Genomic DNA, 15,923 nt, shown 5'->3' on the forward strand with positions numbered 1-15,923 from the left:
TCGAGAAGACTCGCAACACCGTGATCGAGAAAGACGACTTGATGGTGTCCTTCGACACGAAGTCCCTTTTCACGAGCATTCCGAGTGACCTGGCTGTCACCGTATGCACCGCTGCTCTCGAGGCTGATGAGACGTTGCCCGAGAGATCACCGATGGATGTGCCAGAACTACGCAGGCTTCTAGATTTTTGCCTGAACAATACGTACTTCGTCTTTATGGGCCATTTTTACAAGCAAAGGCAGGGGACTCCAATGGGTGCCGCTATTTCGGTCACGGCGGCGAACCTGCCCATGGAAGCGCTGGAAGCACGCACGCTAGCCTCCTTTGCCCCTCAACGAAGTGTTCTTGCGTTATGTCGATGATTGTTTCTGCGTCGTTCAGAAAGACGCGGCGAACAGCTTGCTGGCCCACCTCAACAGTATGGACCGTGCCATTCAGTTCGTGTCAGAAGAGGAGGCCGATGGCAAACTTCCCTTCCTGGACGTCCTCGTGTCTCGGCAGGGCCAGAGGCCACGTTTCAGCATGTACCGCAAGGAAACGCACACAGGCCGCTACCTGAACTTCAACTCCGTGCACCCCGCTTCCCACAAGAGGGCTGTTGCTAGCACGCTACTGCAGCGTGCGAAAAGATTGTGCTCGAAGCCCGAGGATGCGGCGATGGACACGGCAAAGGGGTGGGACGACCTGGCTAGCTGCGGTTACCCGAGGCACTTTATAAACGCAACGGAACGCCAACTGACCCGACGGGGACAACTGGACGTGCCTCCTGCCCCGATGAAGCAAGCTCCTGTGCCCTACCTTCCAGGAACAAGTGAATGTTTGGCACATATCCTATGGGAATATGACATGCAGGTGGCCCACAGTCCAGCCAAAAAGATGCGCCATGAGCTCGTGAGAGTCAAGGACCGCTTTCCCAAGGAGCGCTTCCCCAGTGTGGTATACGAGATACCTTGTGCAGACTGCAGCGGCGTGTATATCGGGGAATCAGGAAATTATAAGAATCGTCTGCAGCAGCACGCACGTGACGTAAAGAATAAAAGCCGAACACGCCGTCGTGAATGACCACAAGATTGATTGGGACAATGCAAGAATCGTCACTACAGAAAAAGTGACAGCATCACGGCTACATCTGGAATCACTAATCATTCAGACCACATCTAACACAGTCAATCGTAATGACTGAAATCTAAACCCGATCTACGCATGCTCTTTTCAGCGATTATTCAAGCCCACTTAACAACCCACTTCTGGTGATGCATTTATTGTGAACAAGGCTTCGTGCTGGAAGCCGAAACGTCAGTACGTTTTGTTTGGACTGGTCGGCGTCTCTTTTTCGTTCCTAATCCTACATAGGTGAAACTGGAAATTTTTAAAAGAATTCAATAGCACCAGAACGATGTCAAAAAAGGCAATGCAAGCTGAAATGCCTTGGCGGATCATCACCTGGCTACTGACCACGTCATCGATTAGGATTCCGCAAACATAATCGCATTAGAGAAGCGCCTGTCGACACGACTACTTTTAGAATCGGTGCATATTCAACCAACTAAAAACACGACTAACCGGTCGTGGGGTAATCTCCCCGAGATATACATGCGCACTCTGCGCCACCGAACCTATAGATAGTCGCGACCTGTCAACCCCTCTAACCCCTCTTCATTGTGAACAAGGGGCCTGTAGGGGCCCCAAGGCGTCTTTATTTGTTTATTTGTTTTTGACCAGGCGAGTGCCTGCTTGTATTACCAGGCGAGTGCCTGCGTGTTTGTATTTCGTCAATGAATAACCCTCCCCTGACGAGTTTTCGTCGAACCTTGGACTCTGTTAGGTGTCGGTAGGTTTACACAGCCAACTTGTGGGGACGCACATAAGCTCTAACAAATGAGCTGCGTAGTGGCTATGCACTAGCCATGGTTTTTATTAGTTGCTTTGATGAATATGATCTTCTGTCGCAGTGTTTTAGGTAGCTCACTCGCACATTATTCCTTTGTTTTTTGGACATTGTGGAGTGTCCAATGATTTTTCGTTCTATTTCTGATTTTTATTGCAACTGTAAATATGTCAGGAGTCCCGTAATGAGTTTCTGGCAGCAATAGAGCACTACTGTGTGCATGAAGGCAGCCTAAATAAAAAAATTGGCTACCTTGCCTTTGCTTAGAGGGGCCATGCAGACAACGCACAAGTTTGGTTCATTTGACAGATTGCGTCGTTAGAATCATACTGACACCATTTTTAACGCGCACTTTCACTCGAATAAGCTATATAATTAGGAAAAAGGGAATGGCCATGCGACCCACTAGCTCATTTCCCACAGCAGTACCTATGATGTCATATGTCCCCAGCTGTGCGATTGGCTGAGGCCGGCAAAAGCAAACGCAAATAGGGCAGGCCTTATAAGCATGCCAAGCGAGCTATTTGCACTTAAATGTAATGCATATTCATTTTACAGCAGTAAAAATGGGGCAGTAAACAATGAAAGTTACGAAAATACGCGTAAACATACAAGTATCGATGCGCACTGCTGTTGGTACGGCGTGCACTATGCTTGTTTTAGGTGGACAGCACTCCGCCGCTTTGGAGTTGGCCTGCACGGCACTGGCCGATTGGCATAGGCGATGTTGTCTTACGTGACCCTGTTTGTCGAGGATACCCCATGTTTCACAAAACCATTACTTTCTACAGTAACGAAAACAAGCCAGGTGCAGACGCGGTCAAAAACAAAGCAATGGCAAACAACGGTTCGTGGATGAGTATGGTAGCTCCACCTGGGAGGACTGATGGCTAGCAAGGCTGCAGACCCGAGTGACGAAGTAGTCTGTTTGATCACACGCACTTATGGCTTCATTGCTGACATCCCAAAAACATACAATATGGTGGGAGAATCAGACTTTTAACCTAAATTAATTTCTCAGTGAATGCAGCATCATTTGCTGCCGGTCAAGTGGTGGGGGCACTATAAAACAGGAAATATTTCGAACGAAACGAACTTCTATGTTGTCCAAATGGCCCCTTTAATGCACTGTATTGTATTTTTGGTTCCTGTAGTGATGTCACCATGAAGGAACCGCAGTAGACAACGTTAATGTCAGCGCTTTACCATGCATTTTTTTGTGTTTGATGGAAACAAATATAATACTCTAACCAAGGACTTTATCCGAAGCGTTCCCAACGTTTCGGAACCTACTTGGCTCCTTCATTAGAACTGTCTGTTTGACCAAGAGCAATAGTTCTACACATAAACAATTTTTTTGTTTGCTGCAGCGGATCAGAGGCTAGGGCACAAATAGGGGGTAGGACAGCTAGATATCTGTTCATCTTTCGCCGGCTTGCTTGGGTGTGACAACTGTATCTAGTTGTCAATTCCAATTTGTTGTGGTCAGTTTTTCTCAACTAAATTGTAGCTTTTTTAAAGATTATATTGTTTTTGTGGGCCTAAAGGGTTGCCTCATTGCGTGTTTCGCCTATGTAGCGTTGAAAGCGGATATTTTGCTTCAAAGTGGAATGTCGGCCTAGCATCATGGTCCTTTGGTTGCTGCTTACTTTCATTCATGCCATTATTTTTTATATTATCATTTAAAATTAAAAGTTAACCAATCTGCTGTCATTTTAATTTTGTCACCTGCTTTATACTTTCTTTTTTTCCAACTGTCTGTAAGGAGTGACAATTCGTATTTTTATGATACCAAGGCGTCGGACTGTGCTAGTTGGTACATGTTTGAATGGATGAAAAACCAGCGGAAAACACAGGGTACGGAAGAGAACGACGGGATAAGCTTGTCCCGTTGTTCTTTGTGTTTACCGCTGGTTTTTCATCCATTCAATTTTCATGAATTTGTTGAACAGTGATTAGTTTAAGTGCTCAAGCAATTTTTGGCTTGAAGGTTCCCTGTAGCATTTATATAAGTGCTCCCTGCTCTTTTTTTACCCAAGACCCCATTACCAGCCTTAATGAGATTGTATTTTGTAGACATGAAGTTGAAATAAATATTTGTTTGCATTGCTTTGCATATTTTGAAAGAATTGCTTGCTCACTTTTTTTCAACCCTGTTTCTTAATCCTGCTTAAAGCATTTTTCCATGTTTATTTTTTTTCAGAACCAGGAAGGGTGCTCATCCTCGGTTCTTGCTGAAGCACCAGTATCTGTACTTCACACGTGAGCTTTGAACATGCAGTACTTGCGGTATGAAACATTTTACCAGTATTAGCTTGCTTTGTAGAGGTCATTGTAGATGGCAAAGCTCTCGACAGTGTAGTACAGGGTCTGGTGTAGTGCACAATCTCTCTATAACAGCACCCGCTGGGTGCTTGTTGTAGAGAATAATATTGTGGCTATAATACTTAAGATTATTTTAAAATGTACGTCAAATACTAGTAAGAATAGCTCTCTAAATTGGTGACCATTTTCCTGGTGGAGGCAGAAAGTGAAAATGCCCATGTGTGGAGATTTAAGTCCACAATAAATATCCCAAAGTTGCCAATGCTAATCCAGAGCCCTCCTCTTCGGTGCACTTAATATCCCATGTGCAGCTTTGTGTAAAAACAGCCAGAAATGTATGATCAATTTAAATTGATTTTAATGTTTCTAAATGCAAGTATTCTCAGTTTAAGCTGCCTTATTTAGTAAAATATTTTCTAACAATTGCATATTTACCAAAGGTTTACAGAAAAGCTTTCATTGGTTATGCACCTTCTCAGCGAAACAAAAATGTCATTAAGAAAAGCAGAAAAAAACCTAAATATGGAAAGTAGCAACACTAAAGCTGCTAATAAAAAAGATGCTGAACGTTTTATCGATACTATTTTGCTGATTCTACTTCTAGTCAACTCTAAAAAGGGCTATAGACGGGTTTGATGCTTCCCATGAAGCACCTCGTAATACTAGACGAAACTAATGGGAAACCACATCCACCAGCAGCGACATAATGCAAGGCACCATGCACAAGCTAGACTCATGATAAAATAGCAACTAGCTATAGCAACAATGTCATCACATTTCAACCATGGGCTTCACCAGGGAACTCATATGCATTGTTCTGTGATGTTTACAGTTCTTGGTATTGCTATGTGGGGTCATTTTTCATGAAGCAAAAATAATAATGTAAAATAAAATAAGTGGCAGTGAGGACCCAACTTTTATGGGTAGAATAAAGCCACAGTACGGAGGGAAGTATACATATTGCATTTGGTCTGCCTTAATATTGAGCTTTTCTGCTCAGCTCAAGAATAAGGCACTAAACATTGCGGGTAGCTACCGTGATTGGAAGTTTGATGCAGTGCTGAGAAGCCAAGGGTTTTAAGGTTCAAAGAACTTTTGTGCAGTTGATGTGTTGCACGCCTACTTGCTTTCACTGCATAACACGTTTATGCTGTGCAGTGAAGCTCGAAGGATGTGCACTGCAGTTCAGCAAAATGAACATAAAATTGAATTTTTAACACCGTTTCGAATAATCAACAACCTCTAATGATACAACTTCTGTCCTGCAATTTGGATGTAATATTAGACTTTATAAATAGATGTTTCAAAAATCGGTGGGTCAAAAAGTTCAAGTAAATTATCAGCTGACATTGAGCTTCAATGGAATGTCTCGTAGAACGGAGCTTGGAAAGCACGAATGTTTCATACCGTAATTGTGTGTCATACTGTGCCATATGTGGCTGCACAGCTGCAGCGCCATTTGTGAACCGAGGATGATGCACCCTTTTTGTACCCCTTTAGGTGGGTGCTTTTGCAGGAAAAGCTCCTCAGATTGGGGTGCTAAGTAAACACACTATGATATTTTGGGCAGAAAAGGGTGCTCCTGCAGCGACAGAATCCAGGCACCCTAAAGGGTGTAAAATATTGTGTTATGAGGGTGCTCCTGCGGCGACAAGCTGAACGAACCCTTTTGAGAATAAAAATGTTTAGTGTGGGGTTCGATCGAGCTCCGCAAGACGGCGGTACTTGTCCGTGCTAAGCGCATGATATGGTTTGGACATTCCAAGCTCTAGCCCGCCGAACGCAAAGTAATGCCTTGACTCCAATGCGAGTGCTTTTAATAACAACTTTGATGACACCACTGTTGAGAATCGGTTGAAACGGAGCAGGCGACACACGTCGGTGTTATATTTTTCTTCGGCGTGCGGCCGCAGTGGCACGAGCCGCGCCATGTCCGTGGCTATTTCAGTGTTGCCAAACAAAGAAATTGACAGCTAAACTTTTCAATTAATACCGGCTATAGGATGGGTCAAAGATAAATGTTCTTTATAGTTCAGACTGCTCTGTCCACCTCATTGCATTCGGAGGGAAGGAAGTTCATAATTGCTTGTATCTTGATATTTGGTATGTGCTTGGCTGTAAAGTTTTAAGGGAAGTTGCCAAAATGTTTATTAATAGACACCTCAATCATAGTTTATGGTTGTGAATTAGTTTTAGTCTCAGGATTCATGCACAGAATTTTGCAAACATTCTTGTTTCTTTTTTTTATGTTGCGACATTTACTGTCGATTGTAACAGTTTGTTCGGAAAACGTGGTTTCGTTCGGCTTGAGTCTCAAGATTTTTGACACAAAAGGAATTGTGCAATTTATGGTCAATTGAACTTATAAATGTGGTTGTCTGCCTTTTAAACAAGTTGTGACGACAAATACCAATACAAGTTCTCTACGGGTGCACATGACATGGGATATTGTTTTTGGAAGCTACCACCAGAAAACATGATTGCAATTGTAGTGGGGCTCCAGTTCTGTCTAGTTGTATCACTTCAATGCTAATGTGTAGTGAGCACACTGATAACAGTTTTCAGTGGTCCCTCTAGTGCACCAACGTTGTGATCGTCACGTGCAGGAAATTGTGAAATTTCTTCTTTTTTGGTTCAGACTACTACGTTTTTTTTGTGTCATGTCAAGTTAACCGATATTTCAAGATATCCGAGTTTGACGCCGCGAGGGATCACTGTATATATAACTTAAAATTGTGCCATTAGTCATAAATTGTTGCATTTCATTTACTTACAGAGCCTCCAGACATACACCTGTCGCCATGAATTGCATTAAGACACCATGGTGATAGGTCGCAAGCCTCCAAGGCCCTGGTGATGATGCGCGCAGCACCATGGTACTGCGCATGCCATCACCGTTAAAAAACGGTGTGAGGATGCTCAACACCCTTTATTTAGGGTGTTGAGCGTCCTCACCACCCTTTAAGGGTGTTGAGCATCCTCAACACCCTTTTTTGAGCTCAACACCTTTTTTTTGTTCTTACACCCTCTTTTCGTCCATACACCCTTTTTTTGCGAAAACACCTTTTAAAGGTGTTAGCCATGGGACAAGGTTTTTACACCCTTTTCGGCCAGAAAGGGTGTAAAAAAGTTTAGTGTGTGGATGAACATTGTTTCGCTGAAGCATGTCGCTTCACGCTTTGATACGTTTCGACGGTCTTGTGCTTCGTCGGCAGGCAGCTGGCGCCGCCGAACAGGTGCCGCAGCGGCCTTCTCCGCTTGTTTACGGGGTGTAGCCCGAAACAACTCATTCCCGTTTGAATCCGTCCTGTTTGAACCCATTCCCGAAACGCCCTTCCCGTTTGGCCCGTCCCCTGTGCACCCGTTACCAAAACGCCCTTCCCATTTCAACCCGTATCGTTTCAGCAAATTTTTTTAAGTGCAATGCACTTCTTAAGCGACCCTGAACCTGCGTCCACCGGCGATGTCCGCGCACGTGGAGATGGGCGCGCGCAGCCTGGCCGCTGACATAGCACATACCCACGTGGGGGATTGGCCAGGAATCTCCTCGTCTTCCTTGGCAACGGGGGGAGATGGGCGCGCGCTGCCTGGCCGCTGACATGGCACATACCCACGTGGGGGATTGGCCAGGAATCGGGCGTGAGAAGGGCTAATGCACCTGCTTAAAGGAGTACTGACACGAAATTTCAAAGCTGAGATCCGCTCTAGCAATCAAGTACAACGACAACACAAATAGGTGTCTGTGAATAAATGCATCTTTCTTTCTTTGTAGTTGTGTGTGTGTGTGATCTCTCTTTCGCGAACATTACCGAACCGCGCAAATTCAACTCGTGCATTCGCACTTCCACATTCTTCCCCTCGGGGAAATGCGGGTAATTTTTTGAAAATATAAAGTGTTGTTTTTGAAAGTGTTCTAAAAAATGTTTATCCAAAGAACGGGCCATTCATTACTGTAAAAACGTCTACGTAGCAATTTGTCCGGAATTAGGCATACGGCCGAAATTTCCGGCCGATGAAAGTGCGCGAATGTCTGCGGCCGATACTGTGCTCTTGAAACTTAATAAAGAAGGAAATGCTTCCGAATTTCTCGTTTGCACGGCTTCTTCACAAAATAAAAAAAGTTTGTTGCTTCATTAATGACTGTGGTCAGAAAAGAAGCAATCGCGCTGAAACAAATTAAAGCATGGTCTTGGAAGACCTTTTTCTCGTGCGGCTGCTCCTAGCGGCCGCCCCGGCGAACTAATCAGTCAGGGCCGGAAAGATTTCACTATCAAAAAACTTTTTTTTCCTGCGTAGAAATAAAACAGTAGCACTGTACTATCCCTAATAAATAATTATTTGTATATTTTAGAAGACCCAACTTCGTTCTTTGAAAGAGATATACTGATGCTACAAACTGGCACTACGACCGCGGAAAGGTTCTATTATGTAAATTCTCGTCTTTTCCTTTTTTGTGTGTTTTGCATATAGAAAGTGCATGTGCATTCGTATATAAGACAATTAAATACTTTGAAACTGAGATATGCAACCGTCTGGAATCGAACCCACACCGCTGCCGGAGTAAGCATGCGAGCAACACGCTCCAGACCGTCCCACCAAGGCGGAATCAGACAGAAAGGTGTTCACCAATGCTGTACCGGGTCGGACGTAACGCAGCAACCTATGCGTTGTGTTTTAACTGGTGCCGCGGACAATTGCAATAAGGTTGCAGGTTAGTAGGGCGTCTCCATGCTTTGGCTCCGCCAGGCCTAACGCTTTTTTACATTGATACGTCTGACGCAACTTCAATTTAATTTACTTTCGGCTACGCTGTACGTATCTCAAAACAATATGTTAAAATACATTCGGACGTAACTGCATTTGAAAAATCGCCCGCTTCGTTCCGGGTCACTCGAGTTGAACTGGGTACATTATCCGGGAAGGGGCTAAATGGGAAAAGGCGAAACGGGCAGGTCGTTTTGTACAGGGCGGAAGCGGGGTGGAACAAATGAGAAGGTTGAAATGGGAATAGGTTCAAATGGGAACAGGCGAAATGGGAAAGGGCGAAGCGGGAAGGTCGTTTTTCGCCGGGTTGAAGCGGGAGGGATCAAGACGGAAGGTTGGAATGGTAATGGGCTCAAATGGGAACCTCCCTTTTTACGTGCCTCTGCGCTGACCAGCCGTTGCCTTGTTGGGCGCGATCTTTATTGTAGTTTTTTTTTTTGTGCACGAGCTACAAAGTACTCCCACATCAATAGAGATGTCGTGGGTAGTTTTTATATTGACAGTGGGGTTTACGCACAATGAGCAAAGCGAAGTTCTTGCTTTGATACAGATATAGTGACGACCAAACAAACTTGAAATATTATGTGCATTCTAGAAAACATAAAATGTGCATGCAACTACAACAGCAAGATCAGTGCATCTAGATTTCCTTGCTGGGAGACTTTTGAAAATTACAAATTGGAATTCTGCCATCATGGCAAGAGGTTTTGGCTTCTAGGTGTACTCAACACTAGCAACTTGAAGTTTAAGGTAACAACCTACCAAAATTAGTGTTTGGTAACTTTGACGAACCAGTCTTATAGATGTTATTTGGTGTTGACATGAAACAAGCAGTCGTTATGAAGCACGTTGTGCTGTTTCTTGTGATCCAACTCAGATCAAACGACATCGGGGATCCTGAGGCCAAACAAGCTAGGTGGGGATAGGCTGGTGGTTCTTGCGCAAGGCTTATCCCGCACGAACTCTTGGCAAGCTGCACACGTCGGCCGTGAGGGCTGTCGGTGATACTAATAATTCTCAAGCTTACTCGTAAATTCGGCAGAAAGGCTTAATTCACAAGGCAGGAAAGAGTACACGTGTTTAATGTGCGGTGTTGGTTATATAGAGGGTATTGTTATTACCTGATCCATCGGGGAAGCACTCGAGCTGCACCAAATACTTGCAATTATCTGTGTCCAGAATAAGAGATCTTGTTTTCTCTGAAATGAGTGAACACCAACTATGTGATTACTTGAAGCATACTATATCTGGAAAGTCTGTTTAGGTAAACCTTAAAAAACGCCTCCATTTAATTCAAACATTTAAAAGTTAGGCTTTTTACGAGGAATGTACCTGATAAAACATACGCCGCTTTTGCCCTTTACTATGAAAGTGAAACCATTTGTGGAGGTTGTAAGAGAGCTGTAACAACTGCATGATGCCTTGATCCAACGTTTTGGGCAATTAAATCGTTCCTACCGAAACTTCACTCGCTCGGTACCGTGATCGATAAACGTCACGAAAGATTTTGAACGGAAATGAGCTCGCCGGAGCAGGATAAGTTCTGTGACCGCATCGTGCCCTTCTCTTGACAGTGTTATCTAATTTTATTATCTATAAAGCGGGCTGTAAAACACCCAGAAATGCCCGTTCACTTCTGGTTCAGGTTCGCGTGAATTACATTCGTCCCGGTTCAGTCCTGATTCGACTAAAACACGTACCAAACCGGTTCCCGAACTGATTCGTTATCCTTAAATCGGTTCGTAGAGTTAAATTACACGTAAAAACATTGCAGTTCAAAGGAACCGTGACCGAAAAATGCATGTTTGGTTCGTACAGGGAGCTGCATTGTGCCAATAAAAATGTCACTTAGTGACATTTTTATTGGGACAATGCAGCCCCCCCCCCCCCCCAATGCCCCAAAGTGTTATATGCACTGTTTGATTATTTACACGACATCGGCGTCGCAGAGACGCTGTAGAACTCCACATCGTCATCCTGTGAGAACACCTGGACTTTTAGGTGACCCACGGAACACTCCATGTAGCCTTCTTTATTACCTCTTCTTTTTTCCCCTCTCTTTCGCCCTACTTTTTTTAGGGCCTTTACCTCCTCCACCCCATCCCCGCAGAGTAGCATGTAGGCGAATACATGCCTGCAGACCTCTCTGCTTTCTTCTAATAAAGAGCTTTCTCTCTCTCTCTCTCTCTCTCCCTCTCTCACTTTCGAGGCCAACTTTAAACAATTAAGCGGGGTAACTAGGAAAATAGATAAGGTTGAAATTGACCATGTACTTTTTTCAATGCCCTTATGACGTCAGGGAGACATATTTGTGTGGTTGGCTGCCGCCCAACCAAATACACCGCTAAGAATCAGGACTACGAAAGCCAGCGGTGCCGCAAACCCTGTTCGACCAGCCACTTTAACGGTAATATGGAGTAAAACCAGTGATGACTCTGTCTCCGCATATTACGTCACTTCTGATGTTGGGTAGCGTGAAACCTGGAGGTTTTGAAAATATATCATCGTTTTGGTGGAAACAACGTCCAGCGTCGCCGGAATAGAGTCTGGGGAGTCACCGAAATTCTGTTCTTTAAACTAAAACAAGGCTGCAGTTTGCTTTGGCGGTCTTTTCGATATCTCAAGCAGACGGTGTAAGGTGAGCAGCAGAGCAGTAGCACCGACAAAGAACTTGGAGGATTTCGGTATCAAGCTGCCTTTTCTGTTCACCAAAAAAGAATTTTACCTGAATGCCTGCACCACTAACAATCCCCAATAACTTGTATAGAAATATATAAAAATGTACACGGTTTTCTGCTAATGCGGGAACATTATTTCCATCCGCACTCTATTATGAGGTATACCAACCTCTGCAGCGTCGCATTCACAACTATACCCAAGTGCATTGAATGGACGACGTTTTGACGGGGGCGACGCAAGCAGTCATGTCGAAGTATAACCGTATCTCTGGGAATTATAAAAAGCCACACGTAGGTACCTATAAGGTGCAGGTCGTCGATGCTACATTATCTTTTCGGATATGTACGATCCCCAGCCCTTTCTTTATCCACCTTGCAATATATACTGCTTCGCTTGAAAGACTCCTTTTATTCCTTAAAGGGGCTGCTTAAAAGGTAGAAGATATCGACTCTCGTCCAATTGTCTTTACACGATACGCTTTTCTTACCCCCGTTTCCGAGATCTCTCTCCAGGTACGTTTGGCCAGGCACGGTAGTGAACACGTAACTGAAAGAAAGAACGTCTGTTTAGTAGGCAGGCTGAGGATATTGAAAGACCTACCATCGAATCAACAGTTATAAATACTTTTACGTACCAACCGGTACCTAGGCCCCTTAAAACTCTATCGGGTGTAACAGAATATGGTGACTGTGACGTTCTGGAAACTGCTCGTGTTTTGTGTATTCGACTAAGCCAATGAGGAAGGCCGCACGCCTCAATCACTGGCATATTGCGATATTTGTTCACCGCATAAAAAGGATGAGTATGTATCGTTTGTGTGGCTGTCTCCTCAATGTTATTTACGCATGTACATTCACAACCTGCTAAGTTTTTTTTATTACGCATTTGCCATACACTTTCACTGCTATCACCAAGCACCACTAATTCTTGCAGATGACAGGGCACATTCAATGCGTTTATATTTCCTCCGGCGAAATAAAGTACTTTTTCACAGGTCTACTAAACAAATATGCTGAAGGAACGCTGCCATCGCCCAAATGCATTTTCAACCACTCAACTTACAGAGCTGGTTTGTAGGCCTGTCAAATGATATAAATAATCAGCCGGGAGCATAATTCGAAAATCACCGAACAGTCGGTTTTGACGAATATGTTTGAGTGTTGTAAACAGTATTGCCTTCCAATGTCCTTTGTCGTGACTTACGGTGTCAGCATGCAGTTACTCGAGTTGACCGAGTAGCAGACGAAGTCGCCTGTGTCTGATACGTCAATGCAATCAAGTTCGCAGTAGGCCGACCCTGTAGGCGGTATCCACAAAGACCATGAATCAGCATTGAAGCCGCAGCTCAGCATCTGCAAAAAGAGTTAATCGATGACGTGCATGACTACAGGCCCACAAGGCATTGCAGCAGCTAACAGTGCACGGTATTTGTAGAATTCTTAAAGGCATTCAACCGTTACATGATGAGTATACCGTATATTCGTATAACAAGGCGTCGAAAATATGCGATAATTATAAAGCACATGAACGACTGTAGATGATTTGGGGAAAACACAGGTACTTTGTAGGTTTCCTGATGGCGGGAAATGGTTGCTGAAATAGTTTACACAACCCGGAAAATTAAGAGACGCTCGCCTTGAAGGCAGACGACAATATAATAAACCACCACAAGAGACAACACAAATAACAGCACTGCGCTCTTGTGTCCTGATTAAACAGCTGGTTCTTTGTCTTCAAGATGGATAAACAATCCCGAATAACAACTACAGCACGGCACCAAATATGGACGAAAGTGAAGCCCAGAGGAGTGCCTCGCCTTTCGTCCTTGCTTTTTGACAGCGCTGTAGTTCCCCACGAAGGGATACCAACGCGCCCAATCCTGTAGCACACTATCCAGAGATGCGATACTCCTGCGGAAGGCTTGCCTTGTATTCGTCATCGAGTCTGTAATACTTCACGTTTTAGTACGCGCAGCATCCATTACAACCGTCGTTGAAGTGCATCATTTCCACTGAAGCCCAATCTAGCTCGCTGTCTTTGTGGGTACCAAAAACAATTTCTTTAGCTTCCTTAATATGCTCCTTACAGCATAAAATAGAGCATCGCGCAAGGTACATGTCTTACACTCGATGCAGAAAGCCCATTGGTAGATTTTGGCCCCCCTCGCCCTGCTTGAACTTTTACAGAATTTTAGGAGTTGAACTGTACACAGCCTTCCACAATTTTTTGTAAACTTTATACACACCCGAAAGCTAGCTCAAACAATCAAATTGTATACTTAACAACCTATAACACTCCTTTATGTATTGCATAAACACCATTAGTTCCTCTAAAATGCGTAACCCAAAGTCAATATTTTCACATGTTTAAACCGAATACACTTTAGAGCAGCCAAGTTGTCATAATTTCTGTAACACGTAGCTTCAGTTGCTTGACTGCTATAGTTGTATACAGTCAGCTCTAGAGAATTCGAAGCCCCGTAATTGGTATTTTCAGTAAGTAGAAGTGATGGATAGGTCCCGGCAATTTACATGCAATCCAAAGAAAAAAAGTGCTCAAAAACATGATGCTTGAACCCATAATATTGATTAATTTGAAGTTAATTCAAATATAAAGCATCGACGTGACCGTCACTCGTCGTTGACTCGAAGTGTTTTGCGGCCCCCGTCGACTTCCTATAAACGGGAGGTGATTGTAACAACATGCGCGTAGCTGTAGCTTCTTTTATGTCTCGTGGTACCAAAATATAATCTTGCGAACAGAAACCACATGTACGGCGACACAAAGCATTTTTAACACGAAAGTTTTCGATGCCGGGATACACCAAGATCTCACTGACGTCATACCCGCCACGGAAATGACAACACTAGAAAAGTTTCATTGACACGGCTCCGATTCGATCCACGAACTCTCTCGCCGCAACGGGAGGTTCCAAGCGCTCTGCCAACTGCGCTATGAACTCTCGCGTAAATGGGTCTACGAACACGCCCTATAACCTGTTTCATTAACCACCCCAGAAAGGCAACGACACCGACTGGCGAATACACGCTCGTGACTGTTCACGCGTTCACGCATTCACGGTCCAAGCTACGAACTCTGCCTCTCATGTTCTACAAGCTAAGCTCGTCGTAACGCAGACCGTCTGCCGTACACACCACGGAGCAGGACTGAAGTGGTCGCACCTTTGCCGAAGCGACCCGCAAGTAGGACGTCCTTGGCTAAGCACATACACAAGACAGCTGCCCACGCTCAAGTCATGCTACTTTCGCTACAGCGGAACGCGTGTTTACCAAACGTACAACCCTTTCGCTGACAAGCCGTTCGATTCCGTACGCACGGTTTCCAAGTGGCTATGGTTTCAATCGGATTTACGCAATGCTTTGGCGCGTGCAATCCAGTCTAACGTTGATGCGTCTAACGGTGCCCTACTGACATAAAATAAATAGCGATGTGCAAGTTCATATGAAGGCACAACAAACATTAAAATGCTCCTGTGACGGCAAATTACCCTTTCGTGTTTTACCGATTCCTATGAAAGAGGGATCAACCACATTTTCTGTCCTCCCGTCTCGATACGAACCAGTAGAAAAATTCTTTTCCTCCCCTTGTTTCAGCCCTACCATTGAAATTCAACCACAGCACAATTTTGTGATATTACTTTGCGTTGAAAACGTGTTGTTTCGCACTGTTGTGCCAGGCATTTTTCAGATCAGTAAAATGTACAGACCCTGGGGTTGCTCGTTACTGCGGTTGCGCGAGAGAACACTGATTTGATCAAAATCCAATACATAGAAAAATTCATATACCTCGTTAATGTTGAAAGTGTTCAGTGGAGTTTGTTCGCAGACCGGGTCGTAAGATGCCGAAGCAGTTGCTACGAAGAAAGAAGTGGCAACAATTAGGCCTACTTTCATATTTGAAGTCATTGTAACAAAGTCTCTTGCAGCTTCGGCCTGAGGCACCTGCAGGAGTATGCATGCTGAACTGCTTTCTTGTCTGTTTAAATAGGAAACACAGTATGTAAATACGCAATAGCTTTGCTTCTCAACGTATTCGATCTATTGTAAAAAGAACCACAAAAAGATGACCCGAATCCGGTAGGCTTAAGCGCGTGGGTAACCAAGACCGGAAAACAAGAAATAAGAACGACATTTCTGCTCGATACACTTATTTCACCAGCAGCTCGCAAGTCAGGTTCACTGCTTTGCGCGGAGGTCCAGAACTACACGTGTCTTTTTTTGAACCACTCGTGTTGAAGTGCTTGAAC

The 15,923-nt window shown here is 44.3% G+C and overlaps 1 protein-coding gene across 1 annotated transcript in view; it reads right to left on the reverse strand.

Moving 5' to 3' along the window:
- Positions 1-15,616, reverse strand: part of LOC144172548 (uncharacterized) — a gene marked incomplete at its 5' end in the record, with an annotated part of 31,649 nt that extends 16,033 nt beyond the window's left edge. Inside the window, 4 exon segments of the mRNA XM_077701225.1 lie at positions 10,099-10,176; positions 12,144-12,202; positions 12,860-13,008; positions 15,463-15,616. Of these exon segments, the coding sequence (XP_077557351.1) occupies positions 10,099-10,176; positions 12,144-12,202; positions 12,860-13,008; positions 15,463-15,582 (406 nt within the window).
- Between the last annotated feature and the right edge of the window lie 307 nt (positions 15,617-15,923).

Source organism: Haemaphysalis longicornis, unplaced genomic scaffold (genome assembly GCF_048455015.1).
Source record: "Haemaphysalis longicornis isolate Haplotype H1 unplaced genomic scaffold, Haemaphysalis longicornis Haplotype H1 scaffold_23, whole genome shotgun sequence".
In the NCBI taxonomy this organism is placed as follows: Eukaryota; Metazoa; Arthropoda; class Arachnida; order Ixodida; family Ixodidae; genus Haemaphysalis; species Haemaphysalis longicornis.